This window comes from Pseudochaenichthys georgianus, chromosome 6 (genome assembly GCF_902827115.2).
Source record: "Pseudochaenichthys georgianus chromosome 6, fPseGeo1.2, whole genome shotgun sequence".
NCBI classification, from domain to species: Eukaryota; Metazoa; Chordata; class Actinopteri; order Perciformes; family Channichthyidae; genus Pseudochaenichthys; species Pseudochaenichthys georgianus.
The window spans coordinates 6,313,630-6,331,235 of NC_047508.1; the positions used below are offsets into that span (position 1 = coordinate 6,313,630).

General features: G+C 45.2%; 2 protein-coding genes across 4 annotated transcripts in view; one reads left to right on the plus strand and one right to left on the minus strand.

The window, feature by feature from the left end:
* The first annotated feature begins 204 nt into the window (after nt 1–204).
* Nucleotides 205–8,803, plus strand: LOC117447607 (C-signal-like). Of its 2 annotated transcripts, XM_034084373.2 has the most exons (8): nt 205–221; nt 1,837–2,042; nt 2,699–2,753; nt 3,594–3,790; nt 4,758–4,809; nt 4,946–5,064; nt 8,252–8,362; nt 8,560–8,803. In XM_034084373.2, the coding sequence occupies exons 2-8, from the start codon at nt 1,896–1,898 to the stop codon at nt 8,671–8,673; spliced, it is 795 nt and encodes a 264-aa protein (XP_033940264.1). In that variant the 5' UTR covers nt 205–221; nt 1,837–1,895; the 3' UTR covers nt 8,674–8,803. The 2 variants fall into 2 exon arrangements, with proteins under 2 accessions (XP_033940264.1, XP_033940263.1); XM_034084372.2 differs by lacking the exon at nt 205–221 and having other exon boundaries at nt 1,061–2,042.
* Nucleotides 8,804–10,084: 1,281 nt separating this feature from the next.
* Nucleotides 10,085–17,606, minus strand: part of bcar1 (BCAR1 scaffold protein, Cas family member) — a 139,943-nt gene continuing 132,421 nt past the window's right edge. For both annotated transcript variants that reach the window (XM_034085076.2, XM_034085075.1), the window contains exons 4-8: nt 15,540–15,635; nt 14,595–14,981; nt 13,248–14,123; nt 11,974–12,060; nt 10,085–11,461 (exon numbers count right to left, since the gene is read on the minus strand). In XM_034085076.2, the coding sequence (XP_033940967.1) occupies nt 10,904–11,461; nt 11,974–12,060; nt 13,248–14,123; nt 14,595–14,981; nt 15,540–15,635 (2,004 nt within the window). In that variant the 3' untranslated portion in view covers nt 10,085–10,903. The remainder of the gene's footprint in view (nt 11,462–11,973; nt 12,061–13,247; nt 14,124–14,594; nt 14,982–15,539; nt 15,636–17,606) is intronic.

The window sequence follows — 17,606 nt, forward strand, 5'->3', positions numbered from 1 at the left end:
GATTAACAGAAACAGGATGTCACGTGCCTCAAAGAAACAGGATGTCACGTGCCTCAAAGGTTGAGAAGGAGGGGCCGTTAGTCAAGTGCCTCAAAGGTTGAGAAGGAGGAGCTTGAGGTACTGCGCACTGCAGTGAGGGGTACTACCGTTAAACTGACGCTGCTGGCCGCTGGCGGGTCCGGGAAACTGACGCTGCTGGCGGGTCCACGAATGTCCGTCGAATATCCAACCTAAAACTAAATTCACCGCAGTCATTTAGACACTTGTTATCAACCGCTGTTTATGAAGCTTCAGACATTCACCATGTGGTATTTATTGACGTATTTCATGTTGTAGAACTGACATGTCTTAAACATATTTTAACCACATAGGCTACTTTATTTCGAGACAAGGGAGTCACGAAATGCTAAAACGTTAACTCATTTTTGGGTTTAAGACTCGTTCCTGCAGAACCACGGTGACTTATGTCATGTAATGTGTTGAGACATTATTAAAAAGAAGAAACAACATTGGGACATTCATTACATTCATGGTTTTCACATAAAGGTGATTATTGCACAGTATTTCAAGAAAAGGAACTCCCCCTGCTGAACAATAATATGATATGTATTATTTTTGCTCTTGTGAGGAATGAGTATTTTCACAATTGTACTTTATATGTGCTAATGCTTATACTTGTACTTACACTGAACAAAAATATAAATGCAACACTTTTGTTTTTGCTCCCATTTTTCATGAGATGAACTCAAAGATCTAAAACATTTTCTATTTACACAAAATAACCATTTCTCTCAAATATTGTTCACAAATCTGAAAAAATCTGTGATAGTGAGCACTTCTCCTTTGCCGAGATAATCCATCCCACCTCACAGGTGTGGCATATCAAGATGCTGATTAGATAGCATGATTATTGCACAGGTGTGCCTTAGAATGGCCACAATAAAAGGCCACTCTGAAACGTGCAGTTTTGCTTTATTGGGGGGGTCTGGGGGGGGTTCGAAAACCAGTCAGTATCTGGTGTGAGGGGTAGGGTTAGGGTAAGGGTAATGTTGTGAATCGAGTGGCCTGTGTTCGTCGTCCATAACATACGCCTGCCCATACCATAACCCCACCACCACCATGGGCCACTCAATTCACAACATTACCCTAACCCTAACCCTACCCCTTATTGACCGAGTAAGCGCTTTTATTTAGAAGGCAGTTTTTCCAGGCCTCTACCGTAATGCATAGGATATTCGCGCACAGCAATATAACGTGCGTGCTAGCTTGATTGCGTTTTCCCAAGTGGAGGCTGGCTTGACCGCAGTAAGGTTAAACTGTCATTATTAGGCTGTTATGCACTGTTGGAGTGGTAAGCAGCAGGCCTATCGTTTTGGGATATTTGTGGAGTGAGGTGGTCCGTGAGTGTTTTTGTATTGGTGAAGGGTCCTTGGTATGAAAAAGTTTGAGAAACACTGCGCTAGTGGATTGTCAACGGGGGAGCCTCGCTGCGGGGAAATTATACAGATGGCCAGTCCGCCCCTGAAAAATGTCTATGCACACGTTATTATTAATAATATATATTTTTTAAATGGATTTAAAAAAAATGGATACAAAAAAAAAACTCGTACACTCGGGGTCTCGCGACCCCCACTTTGGGAACCCCTGCCTTAATGCACTGTCAAAAGATCAAGCTATTGTCGAGGCATATCTGCGATTGGCCCATTGGCAGCTTTTGGTTGGAATACATCTGAGCACTCACTACTAGTCAGACAGGTTTAGTTGGGTTAGCTGATAAGAAAGCAGGTGACAAAGTCCATACATGTATACACAAGGGTGAGTCCTGAACACACCTACATCAGGTTCATGACCCACACAGCTCGTGTAGTGTCAGTGTGAGCTGCGGATCAGGAAACATGTCAGAGAAACTCAGAGGCAACATTTTAGTGACGGGGGCCAACCGAGGCATCGGGCTGGCGCTGGTCCAACAGCTGGGAGAGACCCCCGGAGAGGAGGGGCACATCTACGCCTGCTGCCGGGACCCCCAGGGGCCGGGGGCTCAGGTGAGACAGAAAACCTGTAAAACACACACACACACACACACACACACACACACACACACACACACACACACACACACACACACACACACACACACACACACACACACACACACACACACATTGGAATTAAATCTGGAGCAACACATTAGCAAAATATTTAAAAATTGTTATTTATAATTTGTTACTAATTATTATCTCTCTTGGGTTGAAGGGATTGTTGAGGAATAAGTAACCCTTTCAATAAATGATGAACTAGAGAGGGCTTTGAACAAAGTGTTAGATATACATTTTAATCTTCATATAACAAACTAAAAGCTATTATACTTTACTTTAAGGGCTGAACCACATTTTAATCTGGAAGATGCCGCTGCTGAACGAGTTAAGAGACGAAACTCATGGGTGTGACCATCCCGTGGACAGCTTCATTGTCCAGGGCTTATTGAAAGGATTAGGGAACTTTCAGGTCCCTCAGTGATTGGGTGGTGCTCTAAAATGTTTCATGAAACGGCAGTCAACAACATTCCTTGCATTAGATTTTTACAAGACAATAGAAAAGTAAATGTCTGTTGTGTTGAGACCAAATGTGTACATGTTGTGTTTGGAGTATCTGTCTCTATCCGTTCTCATCATGTATCTTTCTCTCACTGTCCCTGCAGGCCCTGAGGGACCTCTCCACTCAGTGTCCTGGGAAGATCACTGTAGTCAAGCTAGGTAAACACTACACGTCCTCATATATCTGTGAAATACCAAAACACATTTATATACAAATATTGTATGTTGAAATATCAGGAAATAATGTCATAATATAATTTGTCAAACATTAAATTGAAAAAGTGATAGTATAGTTTGATGAAAATATCATGTAAAAGTGATAGAACCTTATGTTCAAAAATATCTGAAAAATCGTTGAATACTTAAGAAAATACAATAGTATGGCGAAATTAGATGAAGCAAAGTATATTCACAATATCATGTAAAACTGATAGTGTTGTATATCAATACATATCAGAAACATATTCATAGTACAGCCTGTATTAAAAAACATATACACACAGTATAAAAACCCACCCACACTGCTCTCTGAGTATAAATATGTAAATAAATACAGTATTTTGTAACTATAAGAAATAAAAATGACAGTTTCACCTGCCTCTTCATGTGCTTGGGTCATGTTTGTGTGAACATGTGTTTTAAATGTATTTATTTAGGAGGAGACACACGTTCATTAAGCTGAGCCCATCATGTGAAGGCTAATCTGCAGGCTGACGGCATTAAAACAAGACAAACAAGAGCACCTGAGCACAGACCAGAGCAGCACAATGAAGAGTCCTTATATTCAAAACCAGGGACACAACAGACACCGGCAGAGATACAAGCTAATGGACTCAGACAATTAGGAAACACAATGATACAATCCACACTTAGTGACACAGGGTTACAATCTGAACACGCATTGTGTGTGTGTGTGTGTGTGTGTGTGTGTGTGTGTGTGTGTGTGTGTGTGTGTGTGTGTGTGTGTGTGTGTGTGTGTGTGTGTGTGTGTTGGAGCAGATGTATCAGACGTGGACAGCATCTCCTCTGCAGTCCAGACAGTGAGCAGGATCATCGGGGCCGGGGGGCTGAACCTCCTCATCAACAACGCTGCCATCAACAGACCCGAGACCCCCGCCCCCCTCTCTGCCTGCGGGAAGAAGGACATGATGGAGGCGTACGAAACAAATGTGGTCGGCCCGTTTCTCCTCGTGAAGGTAGGTCTGTGTTCTGAGCGTGTGGTCGCGATGAGAGGAGGAAACCACGGCAGGGTTACACTGCTGGAAAGTACATTTACTACATCAGTAACACATCTAGGTACTTGTACTTTACTTGAGTATTTTCCTTTTATACTACTTTATACTTTTACTCCACCACATTTTGTAGGCAAATGTTGTATATTTATTTCACAGAATAAGTAACTAGCTTCTTTGTTGATTTAGATGATCAAATACATCGACTAATTCATGTTCATATACTATAATAGGTTACCCGATTGAATATGAAACTATTTAATTATTCATTTAGTGCAACAGTGAAGTGATTAACACATTATTGCACCAATAATTATAATACAAATTCAAATATGTGGTTCTTAAATGTATAATGAGTACTTTTACTTTTGGTACCTAAAGTAGTTGTTGATGCTAATATTTTGTACTTTTACTTTAGTACCATTTTGAATGCAGGACTTGTCTTTCAGCTGAGGATTTCGACAATGTAGATTTGCTTATTTCACTTAAGTAAATAATCCTCCCACTTCTGATTGTTTGCAACCTCTGGTCGTGTGTGTGTGTGTGTGTGTGCGTGCGTGCGTGCGTGCTTGTGTGCTACACACCCTGATGATGACATCACCATGTATCTATCCAACCAACCTGTTTCACCTGCATCTTGGCCATTAGACCACACACACACACACACACACACACACGCACGCACGCACGCACGCACGCACGCACGCACGCACGCACGCACGCACGCACGCACACACACACACACACACACACACACACACACACACACACGCACGCACGCACGCACGCACGCACACACACACACACACGCACACACACACACACACACACACACACACACACACACACACACACACACACACACACACACACACACACACACACACACACACACCCACTGCTCTCTCTTCACACACTGCTCTCTGTCCAGATGCTGCTCCCTCTCCTCCAGAAGGCTGCGGAGATGGACTATACTTTGAAGGGTACTGCAGTGAAAACAGCCTGAAATACTTTGAGTTCTACACACACACACGTTACGTTTGACATTGATCGTAATATAATAAACGTATTGTTGACCTCATATGTGCTGATTCCGGTGTTTGTCTCTCTGTGTCTCAGGTAATGAGATGTCCTGCAGCAGGTCGGCCATCGTCAACATCTCCACGCTCATCTCGTCCATAGAGAAATGTCCAGAAACATTCCCCATCGCACAGATGTACCCTTACAGGACCAGCAAGGTGCCGTTTACATATACTCCATCTTAGTTTTAGATATTACATTTTTCTTTATTATTATAATAGCACTTCATCCCAACTTGTTCCTTTGAAGTCTGTATTAAATATTAGGAGAAGATGGAGCTCTATCATTTGGTTTCAAAAGGCGGGGTAATACAGTGACACAGGACTTCCAGAGGCCAGAGAGATAAGGACAATATTAACGTCACACCTAAGGTCCAAGTGAGACCTTTCTCTCTGGTTACCACCCGCGATGCAGCATGAACGACAAGGCTTACTCTCCTGAAATACCTGTGCCAGTCAGTTTCCCTAAACAGCTGTTCACTGCAGATTTGATCAAATAAAGGAAGGTCATTTGTTGGGGACTATTAATGTATCAATTCATATTGAAAAGTATTCCTCATAGAGCTTCTATTAAGGACACATTTGAGTTCCCTCTGTGTCCCCATCTTACAATGTCCAGTGTGTGTAATAAGCAGCACGTGAGGCTCAGGACAGGAAAGGCTATTATAATTGTTTCAAACACCACAGAAGAAGCTACTTGCTACGCATTATAACACGACTGAAACACAACTAAAGCATAGGAATCACCATCCTCGAAAGCCACCCACCATTACTGAGCAACATGAAGCGCATGCTTCATGTTGCCCGAGGCTCTCTCTGTGGGGACGGAGGTTTGGAATGCGGTTGTTACAAACTGCTCAAACTGTAGATCCAGCTGTCGCCCGAGGCACCAACATTTGACACAAGTTCACAATTAGCATACTTTGAGCCTGCGGCGTGGACTGGCGATATTGATGCAGCGTGCACACCAGTATAGGGTCCAGTAATTCTGCCAAGACTTAGCCTTTTCCAGCCTTCATCGCTAGCACCCCCTGCCGTGCGGACACTTCAGTCGTGTAGAAGGTATGTAAAGGTGACATGCTCTGGGTGTGGAGGAAGCACGTGCCAGTCATTGATCTGCACACAGGTGTGTTCTGTGCGTAGTCACTTTCCTGTTAGTTCTGTTGCACCTGTTGGGCCGGACCCACAGTCTGCCTCAGCCTGAGTACAGCTGGGAAGTCAGAAGAAGTTAGTCTGAGGATGTATTTCTGCTGACTGTGGATGAATCCTGATGCAGTGAGGAAGATGTCTCCGGATCATTCCGTTACACCCATATTCCAGCAGTGATCAACATGCAGCTGTATCTCTGACAATGGCATGGAGAGGCACACAGTGACATATGCACAGGTGTACACACTCAGATAGAGGCAGTCAGTGATCATATATTCAGGTAGGCCGACGTGTTTGATTGGCAGGTCTGTTCTAAAATAATATTCAGGTCATTATTGAAGAGCCGTTAAGACTTGAGACATGCTGTTTTACGTTTTATACTGTACAATTATATGTTCTATGATCTAATCCGCCAATCAGAATCAGGTTATCGCCAAGTAGGTTGACACATAGTAGAGTTTGCTTTGGTGTATCATGGTGTAGTACACACAGACAGGAAGAGATCAAGTAAACAAAAAGAAAATAGCAAATAAAGAATTATAAAAACACATTTTCACTATTTTAAATGTAATTTTTTTTAAAGAAGTAAGTGACTAATAAATAAGTACAATAATAATTTGGTAATTTACACAGAAAAAGAATAATGAAGTGTGCAGAATATCATATATAATATATCATCTAAATGTAAGAGGACTTTGAGTACATTCTAAACTGTAAACAAATACATCCCCCGGTAAAATGTTAGGTCAAGCCGGTGCCGAAATGCTGTGCACGATGCAGTCCTATATTGTAATGTGTTCATTTGAGTATGCTCCTCAGTGAAATATTCAAGTCAAAGACAAATCTTTTGGCTTATCATAAATACCAGTTATTGTTAAGAAAAAGTCCCTTAAGAAGAGAGAATTATTCAAAGCCCAGAGGATGCAGAGGATATCTGTAGTCTGTACAGAGTAACTCTTCTGTCTGAGCTCAGCGGTGATTGGGTAACATGAATGATTGGGTACATTTGACATTCAGTCATTCAAACCATGTTATCTGCTTCCATTTAAAGGTCTCCTATTATACTGTTTCTAGGTCTCAAAGAAGTGTGTTGCTCAAAATCCCAAACAGATCACCCATTCTATGCTCTATTCCACCCTGTTCGAGAAGTTCTGATTCTGGGTCCTTAGCTTTCAAGGGGGGGGGCGGCTTAGGCCTGCTCAGAGATTCGCCGTAATGAAGCGCCATATTATGTTCCAAAGCACATTGTCGTGGCTTCCTTCCTTCCTTCCTTATCTACCCAGCCACTCGACGCCTCAAAACAGACATGTTTGAGCTCCTTTCCTTCCTTTATAGTGTGTTACTTACAGTTTGAAGAGTTGCTTGGCCTCCGATGGATTGGATGGTATTAAGCGATGTGTTTTCTCAAAAATAAAATAACAAACCTTTACATGTGCAACAAAGAAAAGAGGCCTTTACAATAGTCAAAACAAATAAGCAAAACTCAAATAAAATAACAAACAACTTCTTTCTTTCTTCTTGATAAGGCTTATATAACTGAATAACTTAAAGGGTAGTTTAACGGTTACAAACTGTCCCTCAGCGGCGTCTTTCTAGCATGTTGCCCATCACTGTCACTTTAGAGGAGGCGCTGTGGGATTTGTAGTCTTTTATAGTGTGTTGACTACAGATGTCACAATTAGGTGGCCTTTCTTATCAAATCTAAATCCTGGCTCGAACACACATCAAGGATTCTTTCTGAGACAGTCTGGAGCTCAAATGCTTTCTCTCTTGCTGGTTTACCACGAGGTGAGTTCCTTTTTACTTCCTGCTTCTTCACACACATGCTCTCCAGTACAGGTTAGCTCTGAGTGTTAGCGATGCTAATGTAAACAAAGACCATATTACGTCCAAAACGTTGCGCATTGTTTCTGATAGCAACGTTCTGATTGGGCCGTGGGTCCACATTTCAGATATTACGTCATATTGGACACACATCTGGATCAGCTCCATTGTACCCCCGTTTTTAGAGATTTGGGCTCGGAGGAAAAGAGAGAGGGGTTTGCTTTCTGACGCTGTGAGTTCCCTGACACACCGGGGACACACATTTATGTATTAAAGACATAATAAAGAGCATTTTGCATGATAGGAGACCTTTAATGTTTGTGGATAGTTTCATAAACAGGTATCCATCTTGTTTTTCTTGCTGTGTCACCAGGCCGCGCTGAACATGCTGACTCGCTGTCTAGCTGAAGATTTCAGGAGACACAACATCCTGGTGGCGGCGGTCCACCCCGGATGGGTGCGCACGGCGATGGGGGGGGAAGAGGTGAGCTAAGGGGGAGTGACAGGGTAGTTCAGACCACCTTCTGAATTCATGCAGCAGAACTGGTTTCGGTGGAGAAGGGGTGCCAGTGGCCCCCGGTAGTTCCCCGCGGAGGCCCCCACCCTATAGACGAGCAGCTGTGTCCCGTGACTTCTACTCACCTTCTTTGTTCTTGTGATTGTTTGTCTCGGCTCCCCCAGGCTTCTCTGACCCCCCAGGACAGTGTGGGGGGGGTGCTCAGTATCCTGACATCACTCAGCAACAAACACTCTGGGATGCTCCTGGACTGGCAGGGCAACACAATTCCCTGGTAGCAGTCACCATGACAACCACCGTAAAAAAGATGGATTCACATCTGAAATCAACCTGTATCTTATAGGCCTTTGTTACCTGTCAGAAATAAAGTCAACAGAACTTAATAAAAGTGAAGAAAAGAAACCCCTTTCTTGTGAAGCGTATAGACTTTATATCTGTTCCAGTCACACCAACATCCCTGAGCCCTGAGATCTGATTCTATTCCGTAACAAGTCATCCAAAATATTTCCGACACATGAGTTTTCGGTAGCTGTTGGTTCATCACACTAAGAGCACACACACATGCAACACATGCTAGTTGGAGGTATAACACATTCAGGAAGCACAGTGCGAGCTAAGTTCCCCTGTTCAGATGAACTGCTGTGATCATCGTGCTAACAACGGAGAGTCATGTACCTTTGTGTCTAGCAGGAACAGATGATGTAACACAACGTAGTCACCCGGAGTTTCCCTTTTTGAATATCTATATCAGGGGTGTCAAACTCAAGGCCCGGGGGCCAAATCCGGCCCGCGACTTAATTTCATGTGGCCCCACAAGAGCTTGCAAAGAATATAATATGTTTATTATACGGTTACATGCCGATTTACAGAAGCACGTTGCCCATAAACTACATGTCCCACAATGCATCTCAAATTTGACTTTTTTCTCAGAATTTGACTTATTTTTTTCTACTTTTTTTCAAAATGTCACTTCTTTTTTTTCGGCTTTTCTTTTTAAATCATTTTGTGACATTCTCACTGAAGAGACTTGCAATTATTTGCCGTAGACTTCTGCTTTCAGGCGTAGTTAATTATGTAGTTATTATCCTATCCGATAGGGTAATATAATTATTTTATATATATTAAATATTTATGTATGTATTTTTTATATAGTCTTAAAGTTACAACCGGCCCTTTGAGTGCAACCATAATGCTGATGTGGCCGTGATGAAATTGAGTTTGACACCCCTGATCTATATGGTACATTGTTTATGTAAAACGTGCGACGGACATCGTACGTTTTCAATCACATTTTCAGACAGTTTTTGTCTTCCCGAGATGCAGCTGCTCAGCACTGACTGAGGTGGCCGACACGGGCACACTCATTATAACGGCCAAGAGCACTTCCATTAGGATGAGCACGCTGCCGCTTCAAAAACGATGCAAATCAAAAAAGATCTATTGGCAGCGTTCTGTTTTGATTAAAGGCTCTGCACGCGTTGAGAGCTTGGTGAAGATGTTTCTCATGTGTTTTTGCACATTTCCTGTTTTTACATGTGCATCGTGAAACTTCAGAGCGGTTCCTCCTCATGGAACAGCTTCTGGCGGTTGCAGCGCGTTTGCACCTGTCTGTCGGCCACCGTATGGTTCACCTATTATTCACATTTGATCATCGGTTTTGAATATTTGAAAGAAACGACCGTACCACAGTTTCAGAGAAAAGAGAAAAGCAGGTTTAATTTCATGTCTAGATTTGAACCTTTTACACTCCTCTAATACATGCCTCTTACAAAACAACCTACATATAGTCTCTCAGAAAGCCACTGAGAGGCCCGGATCCGCTCCCACCTGCATCAGCGGACCGGTGCGGGGCTCGTGGTGCCTTCACTGTAATCAGTGTGAAACTCACTGAAGCGCGGCAAAACGTTCAAGATGGCCGCGTGCTCCAGTGCTTTTTAGAAAGTGTGCCTTTGTCAGGGAGGAGAAGAGCATCGATGTACTACAACATACAGTCATACATATCATCTGGAATTTACACATCCATAACAACAATGATACACGGATCAGGAATCAGCCAGAATTATACGGTATAGCAATAATAATAACAATTATTGATATTGTCTAAAAACTACACTTATGTTTTCATCTTTTCTTTCTTCTTCTTCTTCAAAAAAAGAACCATATATTTATATTTATTTATATACTGGAAGTCCTTTTTCTTTCTTGGTTTTCTGACTTAACAGTAACTTCAATATTTACAGTGATTATTTTACAACCATTGGCCCAGCCCACTGAAAATACAAATGTTCCTTTGAGTAGAATAAAAAGGAGGGATGGGGAGGAATGGTCCCAGTGGAAGGTGAGGTAGGAAGGGAGCAGAGGGTGGATGTGGGGTCTCCACCCCACACTGGAGGGGCTCCACAGGTCCTCCTACCCCGAGCTGCAGGGGCGTACCATCCCTTCGTTCAGGGGGGGGGGAGTCTCTGCCCGATGTTCCTGGGACTCTGAGTTTATGTCACTGCCCCCCCCCTACATCACCAGCAGCTGCCCCAGCACCATCCTGAAGTGCTGCGTGCACCCCGCCAGCTCCCTCACCCTGTCCGTCATCTCCCTGGTGGCTCCGGGGGAGGGGTACTGCAGCGCCGCCGCCTTGGTGCTGATCACAATGTCTTTGAGTTTTTCGCAGAGCGTGTTGCTGCTCTGCCCCACGCGGGCCCTCACCTCGGGGCCCTTGGCCTGCCGGGACAGCGTGTCCCCGATGAACACTAGCTTGTGTGCGCTGAGGATGACGAACTTGCTGTGCGCCACGAAGATCTTTGGGGGTTGGTTAGAGTTGACGGCGGTGAAGAAGGCGTCGATGGCGTTGGTTACCGTGGTGACGTTCTGCTCACACTGCTCCTGGTAGAAGAGGAGGAGCTGCCGGTCGCCGTGGCACAGCTTGGAGGAGGAGGAGCAGGAGGAGGAGCCTCCAGAGCCATTCTGGGCCTGCTGGTTGGCTGGAGGGTGCAGTGGGGGCGGGACCCAGCCCGTCATGTCGTTGTTGATTGGCCGGCTGACTTCCTGCTCCAGCCGCTCAAACTGTTTAATCTGGAGAGGAGAGGAGGGGGACAGTTAATACTTAATGTAAATTATAAATGAATGAATTATCTTTGAGTAACATCTGACATTCCAGTGTGTGTGTGTGTGTGTGTGTGTGTGTGTGTGTGTGTGTGTGTGTGTGTGGAAGGGATGCTGATAGTGATACGAACACAGAATCCTTATCAACCTCTGAAGCTATACACAGCTTATTATACTCACTTAGCTCATATCATCTTTATTTTAAGCCAATCACATATCAAATATATGTCCTTTTCTATTTGTATAGTAGACACATATAAATAGAGCAGAGTAGATATTTTAGATCTACTGCTGTGCCTATTTGTAGTGCATCACAGAATAAACGATATAACGGCTATAATATATATCATATTACTCGCTTTTCTTTAATGCTGTTTGTTGTGTGTAGAGGCTGTAGGTGTGTGTAAGTGTTTGTGTAGGTGTGTGTAAGTGTTTGTGTAGGTGTGTGTAGAGGTGTGTGTAGACTGAGTAAAGGCGGGTACCTGTTGCTGTTCCAGTTGTGTCTTGTGTCTGCTGATGTTGCCTTTCTCCAGCAGCTGTTTTTGGTTCTTCTCAAACTCTTCCTTTCCCTGGCAGATCAACACACAGACACACAGCTGTTACACCACTGGACACACAGCTGTTACACCACTGGACACACAGCTCTGTGTCTGGATCAGTAGACAAAAGTAATGATCTGTCCCCCTCTAGTGGTGACTGACAGACACTGCAATCACTTTGAGTTGAAATCTATCGCTTATCTGTAAATCTGTAACGACATAGTGACTCTGAAGGTCAGGCAGCTGGATAAGGACATGTTTACTCAAGGCTAACACGAGAGCTTGGCACCATTCAGTAGTGATCAACTGTTCATAGTACTCTCAGATACAGCACCAGCGACACACAGTCACACAGAGTGACAGCAAGGAGCTTTACTGTGTTTCTCCACAATGGGTATTGATAACCACTCTTAACAATCATTTTAGTTTTAGTTAAAAATGATTTGTTATACTATAGTTGTACTGATAATGTTGGTCCGTGCTAGTTTCTATTTTATAATTGTTAGTTGGTAGACTATGTAATGTTTTAAGTGTTTATTGATTGTGTAGATCAGGGGTGTCAAACTCATTTTCATCGCGGGCCACATTAACATTATGGTTGCACTCAAAGGGCCGGTTGTAACTATATAAATATATCATATATAAAATAATGTATTATATGACATTATTGCCTCTGAATTGGATTATTATCGGATAGGATAATAACTTAGTAATTAACTACGTCTGAAAGCAGAAGTCCAGGGCAAATAATTGCAAGTCTCTTCAGTGCATGTCACAAAACGAAATGCATTGTGGGACATGTAGTTTATGGGCAACCGGCTTCGGTAAAGTGGCATGTAACCGCATAATAAACATTATATTCTTTGCAAGCTCTTGCAGGGCCACATAAAATGAAGTCGCGGGCCAGATTTGGCCCCTGGGCCTTGAGTTTGACACCCCTGAGATGGATATAAGCTAACGGCTAAATTGGGCACAAGTCATGTCTTCTCTTTTTAAAATCAATGTATTTTGTTGCATGGCCCTTGTTTTATAAAGACATGATGTATTTGTTGGAAAGAAAGAAGAAAAATGAAAATAAAATGTCAACAGAAATAAAGTATTAAGGGCAGCTCGCGGACTCTGCTCCAGTGCAACACACGAGCACATGGTGAGCATCCTGACTGGAGGTGTGTGTGCTAAAGTAAGTAACATGTCTGGGCTTTCTGAAAAGTGTGTACCTGTAAATGTACGTAGTCGTAGTCCTCCATCCAGCCCTCCTCTGTGCTCTCGTACGGCCGCTCCATGCCCTCCTCCTCCTCTGCAGCTGAGAACTTCGGCGGCGAGGGGAGGGGTCTCGACTGAATGTGCACCTTCTCCCCTCCCTGATAGCTCCCACTTCCTGATCCTGTCATGTGACCGCTGATCTCTCCTGGGATTGGAGGAAGCGGAAGCTGCTGCTGCTGCCGGTTGTTTCTCTTGAAGAGCAGCGAGGCGTTGCCGTGGAGGAAGGAGGCCAGCTGCTTGGCGTCGTCAGGGATACCTCGAGCCGTCATGATGAGCCGATCCAAGTCGTCCCCTCCGGGTGGCGGCGCTGCGAGCCCAGTGTGCGACCAGGAAATGGCGTCCAAACCCTGACTGTGCTGAATCAGACTCTGGAAGACCTCCTCCATCTTCCCCACCTGACGGAACAGCTTGGTCTGCAGAGAGCGGTCCGTGGCCTGGGCGGAGTTAGCCACCGCGCCCCGGGCGAACTCCAGGAAGTCCCTCACCGCAGAGCGCACGCGGTCAGCGGCCTGGTGGATGGCCGGGAGGTTCCCCTCCAGCTGAGCAGAGCTTCTCCAGTTTCCTGTGATGAAGGACATCATGAGGGACACGCTGGACTCCACGGCCTGCTGCAGGCGGGACAGGCGCTCCATGGCCTGCTCCAGGTCCAGGATGAGGGGCTTCCCTGGAGCAGAGCCAGGAAGTGAGGAGGATGAGGAGCTGTCTCGGACTGGGACCATGTCCAGGGAGGAGGCAGAGTGGTTGCTCCGTGTACTTCCTGTGCTCGAGGCAGAGAGACGCTTGAAGGACAGGCTGAGGTCCTCACTGGTGGACTGGGCGTCACGCATCACCTGGAGACACAGCACATCTGGATTAGAGCAGATGCTAACAAGCTAGGCTAGCAGTGTCCTGTATGCGTATTTCGCTAACAGGGTTCATTACATCAGTACACACTATGATTATTACTTTTATATTTATATGATTTATTATTATTTACTTTTGGAAATGATTACAATGTATTAAGTAAACATATTTTCACATAACTGAAGCTGTGTGGATGTGTGTGTGCTGTGGATGTGTGTGTGCTGTGTGGATGTGTGTGTGCTGTGTGGATGTGTGTGTACATCATGGGCTAATTAAGAATCACCAGCACAGCTGCTAATAGTTAGCTTAGTTAGGGGGAGAATATAGGCAGCCTAGTTTCTACGTACGCAACTTTGCCCCAGGACAAATATGAAATGTATTCAGAGTATTATTGTAACGTTGATAGTTGCACACTTCACTAACTCCAAAGATGTGTCACTGCCCTTTAACTGCCCTACCTGTGGGGGCACATCGTAGATGTTGTTATCTCCCCTCTCTCCCCCTTTCTCCTCTCGGTCCCGGGGGAAGTCATACACGTCCTGGGCGGAGTGCCCCCCGCTCCGCAGGCTGGCGGGGATATCGTAGATGTCCTGGGGGTGCTGAATGACCCCGTCCCTGTCGGCGCGGTAACGCTTGTCAGTCAGGATTGGGGGCGGGACATCGTACACGTCCTCTGGAATGGGCGGCTCGTCGTCGTCGTCGAGGAGATGGTTGTGCGGGTACTGGCCGGGGGGGGCGGGGACTGGCTTGAGTTTGGCAAAGTGAGGTGGCACGTCGTAGGTCTCCTCTCTAATTGGATGAGCGTCAGGGACATCTTTACTGACCGAGGGGGGGAAGTCGTAGACCTGAAGGGAGAGAGGGAGAAAGATGTCATTGTTATCCAAATGTTACGGTTTGTAAACACACAGCAACGAGGCGACAGAGATACAGAGAGAGACCTAAATACTAGAGCACAAACAAACAGACCCTCAGAGGAGCCGCGTGTCAGAGGCGATGATTACAACAAATGATTTTAGAACGAGTCATCATAACACATTCTCCCCCCAGGAAAGTGCTGCATATTAGTCCTTTACACTGACGATCAATTGATATCATATTTTATAAACATCGCAGTAAGGACACAGTACTGTGTACGGTGTACTGTGTACGGCGTACACAGTACACCGTACACAGTACACCGTACACACACATGTACAGTACATCTTCAATTTGTCAGTATCAAGCAACTTGTGATGTACATTTGTGAAACACACACACACACACACACACACACACACACACACACACACACACACACACACACACACACACACACACACACACACACACACACACACACACACACACACACACACACACACACACACACACACACACACACACACACACACACACGTCCTTACCGTCTGCTGTGTGTGCTTGTCCGAGCCTACTGGGGTGTCATATATATCCCGACCACTAGAGGGCCCCTTCACCACCATGGGAGGAGTGTCATACACCTGAACACAGAGAGAAAGAGGCACGTAAATAAACATGCTGCTACACACGTCGTCACACTGAAAACACACAAACGAGCACACTGGACACACACACTTTAGGTAACTTCATTCAGCTCTGACTCCTCCCTGCAGACACCCATCTTGCAGTCATTGGTCTACGTCACACGACTGTATAATAAGGAGATGTAAACGAGTGTAGTTGTTGGTACCAGATGTTCTGATCATTTCATCACAACATTTGAGAAGAAGCTGCTTTCATCGTGTTTCTCTACACGGTGTCGTCTGGGTAACGGTGACATAAGAACACTGATGTATTCAGGACGTTTGTTAATCATATACTCACTAAATGAGAAAGAGAACCTGATTACATGTGAGAGGAGCCTGATCTGGCGGACAGGACTCAGGACACATACCTCTCTGCTGGCTCATGGGAGTGGCTGGTGCCAGCACACAGACTCAGTGTGAGAGGAGCTAACGAGTCAGAACACAAAGCTTAAATGGTGGAATGCCTCACATCTACTGCCTTTGTCTCTCGCGGGAGGGAGAGGACACGAAGAGCTGGAGAGGAGAGGAAGGACACACAGGTGCAGGGAGAGGACACGAAGAGCTGGAGAGGAGAGGAAGGACACACAGGTGCAGGGAGAGGAGAGGAAGGAAACACAGAAGAGAGAAACAGGAGCAGGAGGGAACGAAAAGGGAGAAAGGAGGGGAAGAGAGCTGACCCAGGAATGTGAAGCAGTGTTGGTCACATGATCACCTTGATATGAAACCTTTTGAGTAAGGTTGCAGTCGAAAAGTATTGTTTGTTTGGGAAGGTCCCTAGCTGAGTTAAACAACATAGAAGAGGCAGCCATGATAAGAGCTGTTTCTCTCCCACACACCCCCCCCCCCCCCGCCTGAAACACCTCCATTGGACTCCTTATCCCTAACATTATGACATCACTATGTAACACTCGCACTTCTATTGGCTAACAACACATTGGACGTGATAGGCTCAGGTGCAATAGAGCCGGCCTGCTCCCCAATCAGATCTCTCACATGTCCATTCAAACTGTGGTAATCACGTTACATGTGTCACTGTGGTCCAGTGACTTAGCCGGTGTGAAACACACGGTGAGCAGGCACAGGGCAAGTATCCAGATGCCATCTAGGAACCCATCCACCAAGGGTCCTTCTTCTTCACCATGGGACTTCATCACATTGCCCAAACAAGTAAAGTCAGATCCTCTTCGGCTGTACTTTCATAAATCCTGATCGATTCTCCTTCGCACATTTCTTTGAGGAAAGGTGGTCAGGAGAAGGACACGACAATTAGACCGCTCCAACACGTCTATCTTTAACACTTTAGTACTCCTCGCTGTACTTCAATCAAGCTCGCTCTGCGTCTCTCACACTGCACGGACGGACGGACACACGGACACACACACACACACACACACACACACACACACACACACACACACACCACACACACACACACACACACCACACACACACACAAACACACACACACACACACACACACACACACACACACACACACACACACACACACACACCACACACACACACACACACACACACACACACACACACACACACACACACACACACACACACACACACACACACACACACACACGTTAGGTTAGATCCTGAAACTAGCACCCGATGTATAGAATCCTGAATGACTGTTGAATGTAGCGTGAGAAAGATGAAGATTCACAGCCCTATCCATCAGCTCCATTCTCCTACTAACGTTAAGTCCCACCTGTTTGTGTGTGTGCACGTGTGTGTGTGTGTGTGTGTGTGTGTGTGTGTGTGTGTGTGTGTGTGTGTGTGTGTGTGTGTGTGTGTGTGTGTGTGTGTGTGTGTGTGTGTGTGTGTGTGTGTGTGTGTGATGACTTGTTATGGTCAGAGTCATCTCCCACACAGCAGACATGTTGATGAAGAGCCCGGTGTTGCGGTGCG